Consider the following 22682-nt stretch of genomic DNA (forward strand, 5'->3'; position numbering starts at 1 on the left):
ACCTGGAGAAATCTGGGGAAGGTAAAACAGGAAGGGTTTGCGAAAGCATAGGTTGGCTGGCCCCCAGCCCCCCATTGCACTTCCTGGCTGAAGGGCCACGAAACGGAGATCAGCACCGCCGGTTTGGACCTTAAGGGTCTAGGGCCACATCCTTTACCTTTTCTTTTAATAATTTTCTGGTAAACCGCAAAGCCCTGGAGAGAGAAAAAACGGAAAAAAACGGGAGACAGATCAGTGCTACCCATGCAAAAAAGTGATTTTCCTTGCTGTTCAGGGTGGGGAACTGTAATTTCCCTGTAAAAGGTTTTCGACTATATTGATTCCAATGGTATACTTTTTTTTGATCTGACACCATTTTCGAGGGGTTTCAGTTTTTTTTCGAAATCACCATTAATTTCTTTTCGCAATAAACTTTTATTTTCATTACAAACGGAAATAATAGTTACCATTCCTAAATCAGTGTCAGATAGCAATTTTGTTTCATTAGTTAGTTTTTTTCTAAACGTGTTTTTTAACTAATGGTCTATGGGCTGTTGTTCGCTCTTTACTAGGTTGCAGCTATCGCTTCAGAGAATTTTAAGGGGATATTGAGCTAAGCCAAAAGGTGCTATTTGCATATAGGTAGTTAAAGGGTAGTATCTCTGATCGACTAAAGTAATTAATTTGAAGCTTTCTGGGGATGCTTCGGGGGGGGGGGGGGTGTTGAAATAGATTACAAGGTACAAAGTGTATCCAAGTTCTAAAAAGGGCGTATCCGCAATATCTCAGCTAAGGGCATTAAGGGTTGGGCTAAGGGCATTAAGCCAATTTCTTATGGTAAATGTTGAAAGGGATAACTTGATCAATAATTTGCCCTCTTAAACAAATCAATTTTAAAGGTATAGAAGCCCATTTGATAAATTAAACTATCTGCAATTTAGTGTCATATTCATCAATCCAGGTGGGGGTTAATACTTTCTGTAAACATTTGAGAGTTTATACCTAACGGAAAAATTAAAGAAAAAGAAAAGAAAGAACAGGGCAATGCCAAAAATTTTTCCTAAAATGATCATGTTTTATTGCACTGTCTAAGTAAATTAGTAAAAAAAAAATCATAAGAACATTGACTTCTTAGAAGACAAAATCAAGGTATGTTGACACAACGAACTATATTTAAGGTAAGCTTTAGAACAATTTTAGCGAAAAAAAAAGAATTAATTTTCAAGGTTTGATGGACACAGTACTAGCAGAACCAAGTTTCTTCTTTTTCCTCGCCAAAAACTTCTTATGGTTTAGGTTCAGCTCTCGAATTTCTTCAATTTCTTCTTTATCATCTTCCTAAAATAAAATCTTGGCGATAATACTTTGGTCTTGTCAAGAAAAACACTAGTAATATTTTTATTGGAATACTTTTCATTAAAATATATTAGTATATTTAATATCAATATTTTTATTGAAACAAGCACGTCATAAGTAACTTGCTTTCTAGTCGTCAAAGAAAAATTTTATCATTAAAATTCTTGCCTGTACAATAAAAAGAAATTTTTACTTTCGATTAAAAAGTACTTTATACTTTTAAAAACATTAAAAAATATTTTATCAATTACAACTCTGACCTACAATCTTGGTGGAACTATTACATAAGTGCTTTTCTTTGTAATATGGTAATACATTGAATGAGAGATATATTCCTCCTCATTGGTTTGTTATCCCCCTCAAAACTCTGAATTGTTTGGTTCATTTGACAAGGTGTATTTATCAAAAAATAAACCCTTCTGAAAAATAAAACCATTATAGCGGTATCAGAAATCTCCTAAGAATTTTCAAGGGTTGTCCTTTTCCCCGCCTTTTCTCACGCCCACCTTTTCCCCGAACACATCCAATCAGAATTTTCAGACAGTCATTTTGTTCAACGTAGTCTAAAATTCTGGAAATTAGGAGGATGAAACCCCCTATGAGGATGAACCCCCCCCCCCCACAGCCCTCAGGGCAAGGTTTGTAAGTTATGCCCTGGGGACATACAAGGTTTTTTATAGAAAGCGTTGTCGTAGAAACTTCAAATAGGGCTCATTCGACTGGAAATTTAAATGACTAGTGTCCTTTTTCATAGTCGAAAGTGATGGGAAGGCAACTAACACCCCTTCCTCGCCCACCATTTCCCCAAACGTATCGAATCAAAATTTGAAGATAGCCTTTTTTTAACGTAGTTGTAAGTTCTAGAAATTATATCTTTGAGCAGGACACTCCCCCCACAGTCTTCAGGCCAAGGGTTATAAGATATTCCCTGGGGGCATATATGGTTTATATGGAAGGAATGCTCGTATAAACTTCAGAGAGGGCTTGTTTGAATGGAAATTGAAATTACTAGTTCACTTTTTAAGCGTCAAAAGATTTTGGAAGGTAACCAGCCCCCTCACGCCCTTTTTTCCCAAATGCATCCGATCAAAGTTTTGAGATAACTATTTTGTTAAAAATATTTCATAGACCATATAACAAAAACTCCGGTGTCGACACAACCCTCCGGGGCCCGGGGGCAGCTGTTGTAAGTTATGCCCTGGCGACATATATGGTTTTTATGGAAGGGATGCTCGTATAAACTTCAAAGAGGGTTCATTTGGTTGGAAATTGAAAGTTCTAGTTCGATTTTTAAGAGTCAAAGAGATTGGAGGGCACCTATCCCCCCTCCACGCCCTTTTTCTCAAATCCATCTGATAAGAACTATGAGATAGCCATTTTTTAAGAAAATAGTTCAAAGACCATATAACAAAAAGCTCCGTGATCGAAACACCCCCCCCCCCTCCAGGACCCAAGTGAAGGCGTTGTAAATTATGCCCTGGGGGAATATATAGTTCGTATGGAAGGGATGCTCGTAAAAACTTCAGAGAGGGCTCATTTGATTGGAAGTTGAAAGTTCTAGTTCAGTTTTTGAGAGTAAAAAGAGATTGGAGGGCAACTAGACCCCCCCCCTGCCCCTTTTTTCTCGAATGCATCGGATAAAAATTCTGAGATAGCCATTAAGTAAAAATTGTTCAAAAGTCATATAACAAAAACTCAGGTGTCGAAACAACCCCCAGGGCCGGGGCAGGCGTTGTAAGTTATGATCTGGGGAATATATGGTTCTTATGAAAGGGATGCTCGTATAAACCTCAGAGAGGGCTCATTTGATTAGAAATTGAAAGTTCGAGTTCACTCGAACTTGGGGTGGGGGTGGGGTAATCTGAAGTAACCTTTTCTCAATAGTCGAAGAGAAAAACTTCCCTCTTTACCATAGGGATGCCCACTTTCCGCCGTCTCATGTATATATCAGAACGCTGCGATCTGCATTATGGTCTGCCACGCTTGGCGTACTTCCACCCCGCTTAGCTGGTGCCACCTGGTGTTTGTGGTTTCTAAAAGTGGGCAGACCCTCGCTATTAACTGATAGACCCTCTTCTCCCATAAAGAGCTTGGCTACCTTAAGCAAGGAAGCCCACTATCTCAATTTCGTACTTGATTTGCGCACGATCTATCTCAAAATTAAATAAAAAAAAGTTTTTTAAACTGAAAGTAAGGAGCGATATTAAAACTTAAAACGAACAGAAAGTATTCCGTATATGAAAGGGGCTGTCCCCTCCTCAACGCCTCGCTCTTTACGCTAAAGTTTGACTTTCTCACAACTCAATTTTTATTAAACAATAAAAACTTTAGCGTAAAGAGCGAGGCGTTGAGGAGGGGACATTCCCTTTCATATACGGAGTAGTTTCTGTTCGTTTTAAGTTTTAATGTCGCTCCTTACTTTCAGTTTAAAAAACTTGTTTTTTTTTATTAATTTATGATCGTTTTTTAGTTAATGCAGCTTTTATTTTGGCTCACCGTCATTGAATAAGTAAACAGAATTTGCATAAAAATTTTACTTTTGTTTTGCTAAATTGCTGTCTCTAAATTTGGTTCTGACGTAATTTACAAATTATCTTACGTAACGAACTTCTATATTCGTAAATTTTTCTTCTGGCAAAAAATACAAAAGTTGTAGATGTTTGCAGATATGAGCTTGAAATTTATGTAATAGGGTTTTCTGATACACTGAATCTGACGGGGTGATTCCCATGCGAATTCATTTATTAGTAGGGCATTTTTTCCCCCTCTTTAAAAAAATAAGGGAAGTTGTCTCAGATTCATAGCCTCAGATAAATAACAATAAACTTAATACAATTTACATATTTGGAATCAGCATTATAAGCCCATTCTTTTGATACATTTTATTGACATCAAAATTCCGTTTTTAAAACTTTCGATTACTATTGAGCCGTATCGCTTGTTTTTTTTTATTGTTTTTTTATTCGTATATGTTATTACGTATATGAGGGGGTTCTCCCCTTAGTCAATGCCACGCTCTTTAAGTCAAAAGTTAAAATTTTGTTTAATTCACAAACCCCTGAATCACAAAGGCCGTTTAATTAGAATAGATAGTTCTTTTGAAAGCACTAAAAAAAAACGTAGCGTAAAGAGCGAGGTATTGACTTGGGGGAGAACCCCCTCATATACGTAAAAATTTCTGTTCGTTTTAAGTTCTAATGTTGCTTCTTACTTTCAGTTGAAAAAACTTGTTTTTTTTAAAATTTAATATCTGATCGTTTTTTAAATAATGCTTCGAGATCCGGCGCCCCCTTCATAGAAATGTCCCTTACCCCAAAGAAACATCCTCCATGAAAATATTCTCCCGAATAGCCCCCTCCTCCAGCCCCCCCCCCCACCAGAAAAAAATCCATCCTGAAAATGTATGTAAACTTCCCAATAACCAATAAAATATGTAAGCAATGGGCAAAGTTTACAACTTGCAGCCCTTCCCCTGGGAACTGTGGGGGATTAAGTCATCCTAAGAGACATATTTATTAGATTTTTGACTATGCTGAACAAAATGGCTATCTCAAAAATTTTAATTGGGTGACTCTGGGAAAAAAATGAGTGTGGGTGGGGGCCTAGTTGTCACTTAAAAAGAGCACTAGAACTTTTAATTGGAGTTCCAATGAGCCCTCCCACGATATTTTAGGACCACTTAGTCAACACGATTACACCTGGGGAAAAGAAAAAAAAACTAATAAGCACGCATCCGTGATTTTTCTTCTGCCAAAAAATGGAAAATTCCACATTTTTATAGGTAGGAGCTTGAAACCTTTACAGTAGGGTTCTCTGATACGTTGAATATGATGATGTGATTTTCATTAAGGTTCTATAGCTTTTAGGGGGTATTTTCCCCTTTTTTTGAAAATAAGCCAAATTTTCTCAGGCACGTAATTTATGATGGGTAAGATTAAACTTGATGAAGCTTATATATTTGAAATCACAATTAAAATCTGATTCTTTTGATGTATCTATTGGTATCAAAATTCAGTTTTTTAGACTTTCGGTTACCATTGAGCTAGGTCGCTCCTTACTTGCAGTTCGTTACCACGAACTGTTTGATGGAATGATTTTTGTTAATCTATAAAAATTGTTTCTTATGTACCTTATTTTACTTTTTTGTAAAGGAGAAAAAATATGCCCTGTGAGCGCAATGGTATTTCTCCTCTCTAAAAAGTTTTTTGTGAGGTGTTTTAAAACTTGCTTTTTAGAGGCAGTGATCCACTCTTTACTAGGTTACAGCTGCTTCAACCACGATTTTTAACATCCAGAGAAACATAAAAAAAACTGTTGGGACAACCAAAATCACTCTTGATAAACAGAGGGGGAACCACAAGTACTTTTTGGTCGTAAGTTTTTATAATTTCATGGTCCTTGATCTTGGCATCCACATAAATAGACTAATGGAAAACCTATTGTGTAATGTCTAAGCAGCATCTTCATCCAGGCCCGCAATGCTGCAACAAAGATGTTTGAGCTTCTAAATTTCTATACTATGCGTTTTATGTATCTTAAATATTTTGTCAAGCTATATATTGTAATAACATAAATAAAAAAAATATTTTGTAGAATACAAAGATACGTTAATATTTTTCTAAAATAAAATCAAAAAAGTAATGTAGAAAAATTACATTACTAAACAGAGAATAATGTTATTTTCAATCTAATAAATAGATTTCTTCTCAATTTCAATAGCTCTGTGTTTCATACCAAATAAAATAACATGTTTTAATTTTTGAAAGCTGATAATCTTAGAGATGGTATCTGATCTTCGATGTCAGTTTGAAATGATAAATTCTTGTACTTATGAAAGGTCATTGTAGCTAGGGTTATAGTGGAACAGAGCCTAAAACAGGGGAAATACTAGCCCAAAAACTGCGAACACTAGTTTAGCATTTTTTTAAAGTCAAATTTATTAATTCAAATATTTATTGCTCGATGTCGATGCAGGTTTGCCACCGAAATTATTTTCGTACCTTTTTTGGTACGTTTCAAGTAAAATGTTACGTTATGGACATAAAAACGTTACGTTTTTGAATTTATGTTACGCATTTAAATAATGAATAAGTTGCACATAATCTGAGTAATCTATTTTTTCCCGAGAAAAATTCCTCTGTTCTTTGTTTAGATACACTGACATAAGTATCGATATCGTTTTACATGGGGATCGTTTAATATTATCGCGCAATCATTCAGTTATTAGGATGAGAAAATACCCGTTTCGCTTAATCACATGGTAAGTTATGATACCATTCTCTTTTGTGAGATTACTATTTGCATAGATGTGAGAAAGCAGAAAGATTTTGAACTACCTTGTCGATAGTCAACAATTTGTATCAGTTGAATCTTGTTCAGTTAACAGTCATTTAGATGCTAATCAGTCTGTAGTTAATTTTTTGAAGTGTGTTACCAATTTTAAAGACGGAGCTGACATTCCCTCCTTACAATTTTTGCCAAATTTTATGCTGACATTCACTTGTCTACCCCGTTCCAGTGCTGGAGCACTGGAACCTCAATCCCGAAAACTATTTCTGATCTTACGTATTTCAGAAAAGCGATTCCTGACCCAAGTTCTTGGGAAACCCCGGATAGGTTTTTAAGGATAGCAAGAAATGGGAAGAGTAAATCCCATGTCAACCATGTTCCCAATTGGTTTATATAGGCTTCGCCGTATAAGTATCTAATATAGGGTGTCTTGTATCTGCAAAAAAATTAAGTTTTAGATTAAGTCCAAAACGATCATCTCTGTTTTGTTTATCTAGATTTTGCTAAATAATAATGCAATCATTACATGTTTTTTCTTCGAAGTATCCTAAATAACATCCAAATCAAACACAAAATGAAAACAAAGAAAGACACACTTTGGAAGAAACTGAGAAAATGCACAATATGAATAATCAAAACCTGATTTGTTTAATTCCTCCATACTCCCAGGGACTATCGTTTAAAAAAGGTGAAAGTAGGTCAATTTACTGGTTTATTTTTCTTAAGTGAGAACAAGGTGTTGCAAAATTTCTCGAAAAAAAGGCCAAATTTCACAGGCAACAACTCTATTTTTTTTTTAATTACATGGTTGTTTAAGCTGAAAAATCAATAAAGGGCTCCAATTCATTAAAGTTTACACAGGAGGATGTTTTTTTGAATTTTTTTATTAAGATACAAAAAAGGTAGGCCTAGTTCTTAAAACTTGGAGGAGAGACTTTTTAATGAGATTACATATAAAGATATTTTTTTTCAGAATACCCAGGCGACAATTGCCGCCTCCCCCTTCTAAGTGATACTCTTGTGACAGTGAAATATAGGTACCCTGCCTTGAAAACAGAGCTACCTATCAAATATTACGACAAAGTTACGTTTTAGAGAGTTTGGACGTTACCAAGTTTTCTAGTCCGGTGGCAACCCTGATTAGATGGTTAAAACGAGGGGAAAATATTATAGGTATGTCATGTAACCTACAAATAAGTGTAGGGTAAACGTGAAATAAAAGCCCAGTTTTAACGCTGGGTCAATCTCATCGCGATTGACATAAAGAAAGCATTTGACCTGATTTGCCATAGAACCCTTACCCGAAAGCTATTGACAAATTTTATTGTTGATGTATATTTGATAAGAATAGTTTCAAGTTTTCTTTCAGGTAGAAGTAAAAACACTAAGTATAAATCAGCCTATTCTGATCCCCGGCCAATTTACTGTGGAGTTCCCAAGGGAACAATTTTAGGCCATCTACTTTTTTTGGTTATGGTTAATGAGTTGGCAAATGATGAGTCGGATCACTGTAAGTTCGCTGGTGATATATCCGTACTGGAGCTAGGTGAAAAGATTGTTTCAAGTGAGGCAAACAGAATAATGATGAGTTTATCATGCAAAGCTCAGGAGGCCAAAATGATCGTCAATCGTGAAAAATCGGTTGTATTAGCGTTTTCGTTTCTGAGGGACATTTCATCCCTTGCTTTACAGAATGTTGCATGCATCATGAATATCAAACTCTTGGGAGTTTATCTCACACATGATCTCAAGTGGGAAAAACAGAAACAGGAGATGGTCAAACGGGCAAACCTGGGTATCTTTTCCTTAAAATTCCTTGCTCCCCACCTATTGCGTATTTTTATTACATTTGTTAGACAGCTGGTAGAATATGCTTGTCTCGTTTGACATTACGGCCTGACTTCGAACCAGAGGGACCGCCTGAAAAGGATTCAGTACGGAGCTCTTCTGGTAGTGTCAAAATCTCCCAATGTCCCCTATTGCTCCCTTTTAAGAACATTTTCAGTTAAAACTCTTTCGACACGCCGTGATAAATTGTGTTTTAAATTTGGTGTCGGTATTTTGGAAAATCCGTGGTTTCGTGAAATCCTCCTCCCTGAGCATGTCCCTTCGCGCCAAAGGCTCCCGCGGCATGTAGCCCAACCAGTACCGAAAATTCAGCCGGTACCAGCACGGCATAGGCGGTACGCAAGTAGTTTTGTTCCCTCGTTCGTCAGTTTTTTTTTAATTCTACACCCACTCATCAATAATTGTATATATTTATTTTCTTTAGTTCATTATTCTTTTATTCTTTTTATTCGCTTGACTCTATTCTTTGACTTTTATTCTTTTTATTTTGTATGACGATGGCTATGGCTGTAATTTTCATATGTTTTATATGTTTAGTGCCTCATTATGACAAGAACTGCCGCTGATCGACATGACTGTTTTATGGCGTTTGAAAATAAAATCGTTATTTATTTATTTATTTAAACGACCAAACTGTGCATGCTGGGACACTGAAACAAGAATTAAAATCTACGCAGATTTTTCAAGGTAGCAGGTCAAAGACACTGGACAGACACGTCGGAATTTTCAGTGAGCGAGTCAAGAGAATTAGCTGTCTTTGGCCTCTAATATTGCATATTTCCTTAGTCAGAATAGTAAAGTACACCACCTTAGCGAACCCCTAAATGTCATAACTAAAAACGATTATGCTGCACTCGCAGTCTGAAGCAAGGGAAAAAACATTAAGAACACATATTGTTCTTCAGAGTCACAAATCGTCTACTGTAACGGCTTCGATTATAAACTAAAACTAAAAAAGAATAACAAATAATAACATTCAAGACGAGTTTTTGACTTTCAAATCAGGCAACGACATGATTTTGAATTTCCTGAACTGTGACTTAAGCAGTAAAATCAAATCAAGACAAACATCACAAAACTTTCTAGCCGAGTAATTAAACACAAAGCACAGGTTTGTATATATATATAAAAAAAAAAAAAAAAAAATTCTGGATAAGCATAAATAGATCAAATCTACCACCACCAAAATCGACTAGTACTTTTCTTATGGGCTGCTTAAAGGGAGAATAAACCTCAAAAACAGAATAAACCACTACGTCCAGATCATGGATGCGTCATGGATCATGGGTCCGAAAATTAAAAAAAGTGTTTTTTAGAAGAACAGTGTAGTGCAAAATAGTTTTATTTGATACTGCTTCAGAAATAGTAACTACTGTATAGGTGAAGCTTCGAAGTGAATTTGGAAAGCAAAAACAAATTTCCACTGTTTTCAAAACATAGCCTGTAACCCCTGAAAAAATCCAAGTAAAAGTAAAATATAAACAATGGTATTTGTCACTGTAGGGCCTGGCTCCATTGGGCAGTAACTGTGCACTCTTCACTGTTAAGATCTTTAATCCTATGCTTTACCTTAAATCTAATATAAGTACAATAAAAGTGTTAGAAGACAAGCCATAGGTCTTACCAAGTCCTTAAAAGTATGAGTTTGTAGACAGATTTATCGCAGTTAACTATTATTAGAATTTTGTTTAAAATTCAGGTTCGTTTCTTTATCCCTTTGCAAGGTTGGAAAATAGGAAGGGGGCACCCATAGTCTAAGACACATAATAATATTATAGGCAAATACTCCAAACAAAGTAAACGACCAGTTGGATCTAACAAACAGGATTTTTCTTCCAAAAAAGTACCGAAAATTTTTTTGCCAAAATTCAAGCCCAAAAGTAGCGAAATTTAAAGCATATGGCCTATAGCCTATCATAGGCAGCGCAATCACGCTGCCTAAGCAAAGAACGATGTTGGCACAATGTATTATTATTTTTTTTCTTTAGACCAGGGCACTTCGTATCGAAGGAGTTGTCGTAGAAACTTCAAAAAGGGCTCAGTCGATTGGAAATTGAAATGGCTAGTGCCCTTTTTAATAGTCGAAAGTGATTGGAAGGCAATTAACACCCTTTCCACGCCCATCATTTCTCCAAAGACATCCAATAAAAATTTTGAGATAGCCATTTTGTTCAGTGTAGTTGAAAGTTCTGGAAATTAGGTCTTTGAAGATAACAACCCCCCCACAGCTCTCAGGGCAAGGGTTGTAAGTTATGCCCTGGGAGCATATAAGGTTTTTATAGAAAGCGTTGTTGTAGAAACTTCAAAAATGGCTCATCTGATTGGAAATTGGAAATTGAAATGGCTATTGCCCTTTTTAATAGTCGAAAGTCATTGGAAGGCAACTAACACCCCTTCCAAGCCCACCATTTATCCAAACACATCCAATCAAAATTTTGTGAATGCTATTTTGTTCAAATTAGTTGAAAGCTCCGGAAATTTCATCTTTGAGGATGACACTCTCCCCACTTCCCTCTGGGTAAGGGTTGTAAGTTATGACCTGGGGGCATATAAAGTTTTAATGAAAGCTATTGAAATGTTTTTTTATTGAAAAAATACAAATGAATGTGCATTGTCAGTTTAATATACATATACTGATATTTATTAATCAAAATGTTAATATTATTTGATTTATTAAAGTTATAAAGTAAAAACCTTTATATTTTTTCAGTAAAGTGCAAATTATGTTCTGGTCTTTGGGGAGTCGAAGAGGTTTTGAGCCTTACTCATGTTAATTTCTGCTCGCTTTGTGTTTGACTCGGTTATTTATTGTAATTTCTATTCGTTTTGGGTTTTATTTATTTGTCGATGCTGATTTGTGCTAATTTCACGCTTGGTAGATTATTTGATTTTACTTTTGCCCAATTTTGGCTTAATGGAGTTGTTTACTTTTCTTTGAAAAACTTATTTTATGGAAAATGTTTTTTTCAATTAATATGCATATATACATTCATAACCTTTATGCATAAAGGAGATAGCGAAACCTAAAGCATATAGTAACAAAATCAATAGCGTAACCTGGCAAGACAGAGTGGGATTGCCACCTTAGGTGACTTAATACCAAATATGGTGATTTTATTTCTTTTGGTGATTTACTGCGTTTGCGTTACAACTACTTATGTTTGTGCAGTATCGATGTCTCTTCCCAACTCCATTATCCACCAGTATAACTACATAATGTCAGTGTTGAATGATATTCGATATAGGACAGGACGAACATTGAAAAATAGATAATGAACATTCAACATGCATGCAATGAACGGTGCCATGTATGGCGCGCCTTTATAAAAATTGGAACAACTAAACAATTGATGTGGACAATTCTTTAACATTTGGTGACCACTCGTTTGGATCCTACTATTTTCATATGCTAAAATGAAAAAATTCCCTCGATTTTGGCTCAACCCTGGAAATTTTCTGGACAGTTTTCCACTTTGGAGAAAAATACAAATCATCTTGAATGACAACACGCAGAAGTTTTAGATAAAAGAGGCCACATACATCAAGGGCGGATCCAGGATATTTTTCGGGGGGGTTTTACTAATCTTTGACTTTTTCGGTGGGGGGGGGGGTTACTAATTTTTGGCTCAGTTTTCGACTAATTTTACTTATTTTTACCTAGGTTTTACTAATTTTCGACTTATTTTCGACTCGGTCAAAAATTTCGGGGGGGGGGGTTCAAACCGGGGAACCCCCCCCGGATACGGCCTTGACATACATGGAATCGCTTGCTTTTTCATATTCGCTCGCATTTCCCGCAGGCCTTTAAAGTGGAAAAACTTTCCCAGTCGCGTCAAAGTCACATATTTTATTGAAGTTTATCTAGATTCTGATATACCAGTCCAACTCAATTTCGGGAATGGATTATTCTCTTGTGGAATGCATTATAATATAAAAATACACCAGTTTTGATAGCACTAACAATACTATCACTATTCGTGATAACAAAAGAAAGAAATAGGAATCCAACAATATCCTAACAAATCAATCATCAACAACTTATTAACCTAACTAATGACAAACACTATTAATCCACGTGAATGGCGAACAGACAAATTCGTTTATCTCCCCCTATTTTTAAATAATTTAGTTATTTTTAAAACATTAATTTAGTTAGTTTCAAAACAAAGTTAGTTTGGCATGACAGTTGGAGCAAAAAGGTTTGATAGCTTACATGAGTTGGAACTGGCACTAGTGTAAACAAAAATGACAATAAAATCTAGCGTTCGGCAACACTTGGCATTTTTTCCTGTATAATAATAAAAATACTACTACTGCTGCTACTACTATCAACTGTACTATTAACAACCACTACTAAAAAGCATTTTTTTCAGTGCAATAATAAGAATAATTAATTCAATTTGTTTAGTCGGTAAAATTAGCATAGTAATACGTCTCTCATCTCATTTCCTGACCGAAACTCGTTTACACAGCTTTAAAAAATACTTTCTGTCACAAAATACTAGATGGTGCTGATAGTTTTTATGGTTAATACTAGCGCCAGTTTCCATTCGTATAAGTTACCATACTCTTTTAGTTGGAGATCGTATGAAATTAAACTTTAAATAAACTTACTGATTGTGGAATGCGAAGAACCAAAGCACGGTGGCCTGTCACTGTTGGTTGAGAATAGGCTATCTGCTGCCTCAACCTCTCACTTGGTGGCACTCCTCTTTCAACAACAAGAACAATACGTGCCCACTGTTAAAATAAATGTAAAAGGTTAATTAGGTTGCTTTTACAGCAATCATCTCTCTGATATTCAAAAGTAATTGTCAAGATTTGAAAAAAGACAAAATATTATTAAGGATAGACTTATATAATAAAAAGAAAGAAAACTCTAATCGAAAAAGAAAAGATGTTTTCCAGCAAAACTAAATTGAATAAGGAAAAGAACGGCTATCTTCTACTATTATGTCTATCTCTAACTATTATTACTGTATGTCAATGTTACTATCCTTACCACACAGAAGTTGCTATATCTCTTTAAGACTGTAAATATGATTTTGATAGAATAAAGCTTACAGGTACAATTTACTTAGCAAATTTGTTTACAGGTAAAAACTTACATTTCAATACTAGCATGGTGATACTTGATTACCAGCACGAAAATTCGAAGGTCCTGATTAATAAGCTCAGATTTTGGAAACAAAAAACACAAAAACAGTGCACCTTTACAAACTAATGTAATTTATAAAAAATGGCAATATTTTATCAATCAGGCTCATCAGTTTGAAAATTCGTTAATACTGTTATTTAGAAATAATTACCAAAAAGATTATTTAACTTAAATGCTAATACTATTTGATGTGTAAAAGACTTTAGTGCATTTTTGTAAATTAAAAAAAACACAACTAAATTTGAATGAAAGGAAAGATCAGCATTAAAACTTAAAAGTACTAAAAATTATCATATACATGGTCGTTTTACCTTAATCTACCCTACCCCACTGAAAGCTACAGTTTGACCTACACTTTATTAAGAGCATTTTAGAGAGAAAAAAATAGGCAGTTCTCAGCGTTTTGTGAATATGCTCACAAATTACTTTTGCTCATTTATTTTCAAGAAGGACTTTGAAAGATGATGGTAATGCGCTCTGTCAGATGATCTCTTTATTTTCGTGGCGTATTGGTCTTGAGTTGATGAGAAAGTGACAGTCATGAGGCTGTGAAATTTAAATATTTAAATGACTTATATATGATAATGATATAGGTAGTTGTTAGTGAAAAAACAGAGAATTGAGTGACTTATAGTTGTATCCATTGTTAAATGCTCTGCCTTATTTTCCCAAACAAAACTACATTGCTACTATCTTCACCAGTAGAAATGCTTTTCTCGACAAGAAGGGAAATTCTCACTAAGAAAAGAAGGGAACTGCATGTTAAAACATTTGAGATACCGGTGTTACTGAAAGTGAGTTCTGAGTTTTATATTTCTACCTCTAATCAGTTTAAAAAATTAAAACTTTTTATTATTGTAGGCTATACATAAACATTCTGTATTTGAAGTGCATTGAAAATAAAGAAAGAATGGGAAATGTTTTGCGTTTTTCTATCACGGAAATGGTTGAAATGGAAAATCAATGGCAATTTGTCATCCTTCATCCTCAGAGCATGCCCGAGTTGTCTCAACCTATCTCCCTTCATAGCCCTAGAAAGTGGGATTGAAACAACTTTTCGTACAGCCTACTATTTGAAATGCGGTCAGTCACAACCCGTAGGCAATTTTCTCTGGAAAATTATCTAGCTTTTCCGTTTATCGTAGCGCAGATGCTCTAGAACCATATAACTGATGTGCAATTTTGAGATACCTTTTAAACGAAATTTTACGGAATAAGCAGTCTACAATAACCGTCCTTTTTTTTGTAGTACATACATTATTAGGAAAAGTAGGAAAAGCGTTCCATAGCGTGCAAGTCTGGCCTTCGAAGCAAGGACACTATTTAAATATATTTTTGATAGTTTTAAGACTATTTTACATTTCCTACTCGATAGCATTTTAGTTCATCGTCAATTATTTTTGTAATTATGTAAACTGAATAGAATAGGTCGAAGGAGATAACTTCATCCTCAGACCATACCCTAGTTATCTCAACTTATCTCTGTTTATAGCCCTAGAAAGTGGGATTGAAACAACTTTTCGTACAGCCTACTATTGGAAATGCGGTCAGTCACAATCCGTAGGCAATTTTCTCTGGAAAACATTTAGCTTCTATGAATAAACAGTCTACAATAGCCGTCCATTTTTTTTGGTAGTACATAAATTATTAGGAAAAGTAGGAAAAGCGTTCCATAGCGTGCTAGTCTGGCCTTCGAAGCAAGGACACTATTTAAATATATTTTTGATAGTTTTTAGACTATTTTACATTTCCTACTCGATGGCATTTTCAGCAGCAATTTCAGTGCATATAGTAACTACAACATTGAATTATGCAGAGCGAATATGAAACTAAATATTCGTCAATGACTTCGGTAACTGAGAGCACCATAGAATTACGCGGAACAGAAATTTTTTGCACTCAGTTCCGCGTAATAGAATTACACGGAACTGAAATTGCACTGAAATTTTTGCGCTGAAATTGCTGCTTTGATGCCCGAGATGCTAGAAATCAGTGCCTTTCTGAAGCTTATAATTCAGTGCACTGTGCTGTAGTATCATTACGTATTAAACTTACGTATTAAAATTTTTACGAATAAAATTTTGACTGAAAATAAAAAACAAGTCACTATAATAGTGACTTATTTTTTTATTTTTTCCTCAACAATATAAAAAACCGATACACACTGCTTAAATTACGTATATTTTTCAATAAAATGCAAATGAAGCTATAGGCTTTAAAATGTCCACGGTTAGAGAGGGGAGGCAGGCAGCTGAACTCATGTTTATAGTAGTTTTGTATTTTACATTAGACTTGAGCATTCATTTTAATTTTTAATCGCTTAGGAATTATTTATTCATCTTTAATAGTGTCTGTTATCCTTATATTTGTTGTGATTATTTATTTTAATTACTATTTGTCTTGGGTTTCTTTTATTCTTCGGCAGAACTATCTGCTCGTATTATTTTTAATGTGGCTCTTTACATTTCTTTGAAAAACCTATTTTCGGAATCCTTTTATAATAATTACTAAAAAGTGTTCTAGAGTTGTGCTATATTTGTTTTGGGGCGTTCCACCCTTTTTCTAACATAAAGTAATATTTTCTGTGTTAAAACTTATTGAAGGGTAAAATTATTAGCAGTAATTATTATGTTTATATCTAGAGTAATGCTAAAGCTGATAAGAGGGAATTTTAAGGTTTCTTGAATCAAGGGAATTTTTTCGTTCATCTTAATCTGGCTTCAGAAGAGCCATGTCGACTAAGCAAGCTGTTCTATTTTTGACGCGGTTTGTTCATAATGCCCTTGATTCTGAACTGTGGTCTGAAAGTTGCTTCAGTTTTCCTAGATATCAGGGAAGCTTTGGACTGTGTTGACTATGAAATATTAATCGAAAAGGCAGAGAATTTTGGCACTCATGGTAATATTTTTAAGTTTTTGAGATTTATACAGAATGAACAGACCAAGTACTTGAAAGGAGGTAATTACGTCAGCTGAATAAAGTATAAACTGCAGCGTTCCCTGAGGGTTGGTTCCCCCCCTATTTTTTGGATATACGCTCAAGATATAGACCAATGTCTTATAAGGTGGGGTGTGTCAGCCAGGAAAATATCTGTTTTTAAAGCTATTCTGCTGGGTTTTGTTGATGATACCCGTTATCCAGTGGTTGATATGACATAAAAAAGTTGATAAACCTTTTGAAAAAAGGTATGGTTTGCCTTGAATGTCTTTGGACAAGACTTAATAGTCTTAAGTTTATTAAGTGGCATTAAATGTGGCATTTCCTGACGTTTTTCAGCCCCCTATGGTATTTTATATATGTCAATGATTTAGACCAGCGTTTGATAAAATTCGGTCTGCCTGCTAGGGAAATTTCTGTTTCTGAAGCTGTTCTACCAAGATGTATAGATGATACTCGCATGGGCGTAGGCAGTATCTTATGTAGAAGGGGGCAGCCGCTTCTGTGATGGAGGGGGGAGGGGTCTTACTAATACTTCCCGAGGTCCTTTGAATATAGGTCTTTAGAAACTAGTCATTCTATATTTCACTAAAACTCGGCCTTTAACATTTTCCATGTTCTACTTTTCCTGCAACAATATGATATAAGAGACCCACTATGCAACTTCCAATTTCCAGAAAACATAAACACCACAAAAGCGATTTGACACAAATCAAATTATGGCTAGATAACAGCTTCTTCTAAGAATTCAATTCAAAAGTTTACAGTCGGGCAAAATTAAATATTAAAATTGGTATAGGGGAGACCAGCCCATGTTTAGCCAAAGCAAACAGTTTCAATATAAGAACCTATGGGGCTTCTGGTGGATTTTAAAAGCTCTAACAGATGGCAGTGTATGTTTTTAAAATGTCTGACCTTGATGAATACTTTTACCAAAAATATCAGATTGGATCAGGTTTTAAGGAATTAAGGAATCATTAAGGAAGGTTTTAAGGAATCTTGGAATTTTGTTCAATTTTGTCTGAAAGCCCACGCGTAATTACGAATACTAGAAAACTCGCGTTGTAAACTCACATTGTATTCTCTTATTATTTGCCCGTTTTTGGCAGCTTCCGAGACATGCCATCTTCACCAGTTTGCTGTTAGTATTTTTTCATCGTATGGGATAGAGAACTCCCGTGTTCGGCCACAATACCTGGGGTAAATTCAGCATACCGTAACAAGGTGTCCAAAAGTGGGCTATGCTTGTGAAAGCTGTGTAAACAGCATATTTAAAGGTCGAAGGAAAGCTTAAAACCCAAAACTGTGTTAATTCTGTCGTTGTTTAATCCTCTCAGAACAGTAGGTGAAATTAAGTTCTATTTTTTCCTGTTAAATTTCATTCAAGATAAAATGCTTAAAAGTAAAACAGAAGAGAAAAGAAAGAAAGGTGGCTGTGATCCAGAAGAAAATAAAACAGCAATTGTTTCTGTCTTATTCTACAAGAAGTCAAATGGATTCTCTAGAAGTGCCATGGCAGTCCCTAGAGGAACGCTGCAAGAGTACATAAAAAAAAGTTGAGAAGCTGAATATCCTTCTAAAACGTTTGGACCTAAGTTTCCTTACACCCTGTTACAACACATGATAAATATTTACAGAGGAACAAGAAAAAAGACCAAAAAATTACTTGAAAACGATAGCTGATATGCTTTTGACTGTATTTCCCTAGAAGCGTGTAAATTTGCATACACTTATGCCATTATTAAGAGTACAAAAGGACCGGATAACAGAACTGCAAAGGCAGTGGAGACAGTGGAGGAATTACACGTAAAGATTGGTACCGTGCTTTTATGGATTGCCTTAAAACTTTATCAGAAAAAAAACGCCAGAAAGTACAAGCCTATGACGGAAAACTGCTTTCAACCGTCACAGTGTAGGAGCTTTCTTTAACCACCTGGAGCGAGGCATTTATAAGCACATGTTCAGACTCATGTTCACTTGTGCAAGACATTTGAAATTTTGACGAATCAGGCCTGAAAACATCCACAAGCCTGCTAAAATCATTGCACAGCGAGGCCAGAATTAAGTAGGGAAGGTCACGTCGGCAGAAAGAGGTCAGTTGACCAACAGTCGCCTGTACCTCTGAAATTAGAGCACTAGATCAGCCGATACACCATTAAATTGCTTGATCTTGCTAAGAAATAATAGTGTTGTCCTTTTAACTGTCCTTCCCTATACTCCTCAAAAACTACAGCCTCTAGACAGGACAGTCATGGGGCCCCTTACGGCCTACTGGAAACAGAAAACCGCAAGTTTTATGACTGCCATCAAATGTGAAATTGTATTATTGTATAATATTGCTGAGCTTCTGGGGAAAGCATACCCGAAGGCTTTCACTCCTGAGAATATAATCAGTGGAATCAGAGCAAGTGATGGCTACCCCACAATTAGAGATGTTTTCAAGGATTATCAGTTCTTCTTGTCATATGTCTCAGACAGAATGCCTACCACATCTAGTGAAGCACTTGCCAGAGAAGTTTCTATGCTCAGTGCAAGTCCTGTGCGACATTTAGACTCCTTTAACATAAACCCTGAAACAGACACAGCACAGGTTCTGTCTGTAAATGAGAAGCAAAGGTCAACAGATGATTCGTTGAACAGATCGTCCATGCAAACCCCTTTCCAAAAAGTTCAACACGAAAAATCAACAGGAAAAAAATATGAAAAAGTCAGAAGTGCTCACTGAAACCCCCATGAAAGAATGTATTACTGCTAGGATAAAAGCTGTATCTGCCAAAAAGCCCTAGTCCTAGAACGGAAGTCAGACAAGTGAAAAAACTAAATAGCAAAAGGCGTGTCTTTCGCAACAAGAGTTACAGTTAGAGTGACAATTCTGACGTGGATGATCCTGTATACACTAACTCTTCAGACTCCAGCATAGACATCGAAGACGAGCCACCAACCAGCAACTTTTAATTTGACACTGAGAATATCAAGGCTGGTGATTACATTCTGATTGAGCTGAAGAGCAAGAAAGAGAATTTTGTTCACAATGTTATCATTATCAAAAAGTAGCAACTGAAGAACTTAAGGTCCACTTTTGAAAGGAGACTGGAGCAAGAGACTTTGCGCTAACTGAGGAGGTGGAAGAATGGCGGAGTATTTCTAATTGTCTTTTCCAAGGATGGTATTGAATGAGCTACTTTCGCTTTGGCATGCTCAGCAATTTCTTATCGTTTGAATCAACTCATAGAGTTGGCCAGTCTCTTATCTATATACAGGACCGAAAATCAATATTGACGATCGAAACGTAAATGTTGATATCACAAACGATATTTGGAAATTTCTGTTTGTTTCCATCTTTTTTAACCATCTACCAGGTAACATGTGATAAAGTTCTCGTTAATATCTAGCGTAAATTTGAAGTTCTAGGGGGGGGGGGGTAGCTGCCCTCCCCTGCCCCCCTTCCCTTCGCCCACGGATAGTCGTTATACATCGACTGCTAGAACATAAAAGAGCTGATAAATCTTTTGAAAAGATGTATGATTTACCTTAAAAAACGGATTATACTTAATAACCTGAAGGTTAACCATAAAAAAGCTCCTTGGTATTATATCGACGAAGCCCTAGGGGTCATTATTGATTGAGTAGTTACAGTTAAATGGAAAATGCCATATGTGCTAAGGGAGTGAAGTTACATGAAGTTGTTCTCAAAGAATGTCTCAGCTTAAAGGTTGTCTATCATATTTTTGTTAAGATTGCTGATATTATCAAAATTTTACGATAACTGAGGCTTTTTCCCTTGCTACTCTTTTAATGACAGTTTATATATCTCTTATGCATACAAATATAGCATACTTTGTTGCTGTAAGGTCTTCTACATCCATAGTTCATCTGCATCAGTTGAGAATATAAAGCACTCAACTGCATCAATCTTCAAAATAAAGCAGTGAGAGCAATGACTGGTCAAGATAAACTTTGTTCAATGAGGTTCAAGTATGAACTGTATGAGGCTCAATGAGGTTCAAGAGCTTTAACATATTAAACCTTTCAGTTTTAGTGACTTTTTACGATGCCAAATTTATGTTCAAATGAAAAAAAAATGTTGGTGATGCGTTTTAGCAGTGTGTTAGCGTTTTAGCAGTTTTAGCAGTGTTTATGTGTTTTAGCAGTATTTTATTGCTGAATTCAAGTGTTCACGAGTATCATAAAAGGAATTGAAATCAATTTAGAAATCCTGTAGTAGTTATTACTCGATTAGAGATTTTTGTTTGTCACCTTTGCCCTAGTGCCTCTAATGGTTCAATGCAGAATATTATATAGGAATCAAATCTGAATGAGTTACAAATGCTGTTAAAACACCATAGTCTTAGGGTTTATAAAAGGGGTAGGTGAAGAAATTTCTAGTTTCTTCACTTATTAATTAGAATTATTAATAATATAATAATAATAATAACATTAATAATAATGATGATGGACGATTTTGCGGTTTGGAGAAAAGACCATAGTTATAGGGCTTATTAAAGAGTAGGTGAAAGGTGTTCTGGTATCTTCACTTATTAATTAGAGATAATAGTATTTATTGCTTATGAATAAACCCCTTTTATACCGACAAAAGAAAAAAACTTTCAAGTTTATTACCAATCTTTTAGTATCGTTCAGCCTATAAGGACAAAGAACTCAATTTTCTATTGGTCTAGCCCATGAAACTTAAAAAGGCCAAATATTGCTTTCAGTTAATGCTTGTATACATTTTCAGTTTCTTGCTGAAATAAATTATGTATTAGTTTTACTAATGCCTTTTAGTTAATGCATTAGTTAAATATTTTTTAATGATTAATAATAAAATAAAATAAAAAGCTTGTTCAGTTTACTTTACAGTAAGTATCCTGAGGTTCACTTAATTCTCACGATTTCTTTTTTACCCTTAGGCATTTATGAAAATACCTCTTACTATGTGGGTTTAAATTAATTTTTCAACCAGCCTATTTGGTCTTTAGCGTTAATTGTCCTTAATTACGGTATCAACATTTGTATTATGGTATAACATTTGTTTACGGTATCAACATTTGTATTAATTAACCTTACGCTTCCTTTAAAAATATTATATAGTTGAGACAATAAGGCCCGATACACATTTGGTATTTTTTTTACAGAGGGGAATAGGATAGTTTGCGACGGAGAAATTGGACGGTAAAGCAAAGGCTCGGTAAAACTAACGTCGACGGTAGCAATGCAGTGGTCCATTGTCACTACAACAAACGAATGGGAAAATAAACAATTGTTTATTTTAACACCTAACGCCGACACCCTAATCTAAATGCTATATTAGCACAATTTCAATTCATTTACATTAAGAAAATTTCTACCTATTGGTTTTCAGAATAGATTTCAGGTTTTCTGTTGGCCCTAAGTAATGCCTGTAGGCAAGGCCGTAACCAGAGGGGGGGTTAGGGGTTTTGACCCCCCCCCCCGGAATGTTTGTCTGACTCGTAAAAACGTAACAAAAATGGATATAAACAAATTTTGTATGGGTTTTTTGAGTTTTTTTTGTGTACCTCCCCCCCCCCCCCCTGAAAAAAATCTTTGAGTAGATTCCCCTCCCAAAAAAATCCTGGATATGGCCTTGCCTGTAGGTGTAGTAAATTCATATGAATTTACAGGGGGGAGGGTCAAATAATTTATGTTTCATCGTGTAATGAAAGGTATGCAAATTTGTCGTTTTATAATTATTTTCAATGAAAATATAAAAAGGCTTAAAATATTTTTTTGATATATCTTTCATCTATAAGATCTATTAGATAAATATAATTAATTTGTGGTCAATTATGATCTACTAGATTTATTATAATCAACTGATTTTGCTATGGTAGGATGTTTACCGCCAAATGCGTCTTGGGCCTAACTTGGGCCAACCATTTAATTTTTCAAAAGATAAAAATACTCTAAAACGTTACTTGTTCAGGCTGACAACAAAGGTAGATGGCAGTTAATATAAGAATAGATAGCTTACCTGTCGCTGCCACTCGTTTTTACATTCTGATATCTTCGTGTAAGTGTTACCCATCATAGCAATGAGTAGATTAACAAGAAGAACGGCTACTATAGCCATGTAAATAACAAACAAACACTGAAA

General features: G+C 35.3%; 1 protein-coding gene across 1 annotated transcript in view; it reads right to left on the reverse strand.

Annotated features, from left to right (window-relative positions):
* Positions 1–1137: 1137 nt before the first annotated feature.
* LOC148939596 (uncharacterized) overlaps positions 1138–22682 on the reverse strand; it is a 172336-nt gene continuing 150791 nt past the window's right edge. The window contains exons 13-15 of the mRNA XM_089106921.1: positions 22560–22676; positions 13087–13212; positions 1138–1317 (exon numbers count right to left, since the gene is read on the reverse strand). Coding sequence (XP_088963047.1) covers positions 1201–1317; positions 13087–13212; positions 22560–22676 — 360 coding nt within the window. The 3' untranslated portion in view covers positions 1138–1200. The remainder of the gene's footprint in view (positions 1318–13086; positions 13213–22559; positions 22677–22682) is intronic.

The sequence above is a fragment of the Artemia sp. Qi Xiang Cuo genome, chromosome 21 (genome assembly GCF_049724085.1).
Source record: "Artemia sp. Qi Xiang Cuo chromosome 21, ASM4972408v1, whole genome shotgun sequence".
Classification (NCBI taxonomy): Eukaryota; Metazoa; Arthropoda; class Branchiopoda; order Anostraca; family Artemiidae; genus Artemia; species Artemia sp. Qi Xiang Cuo.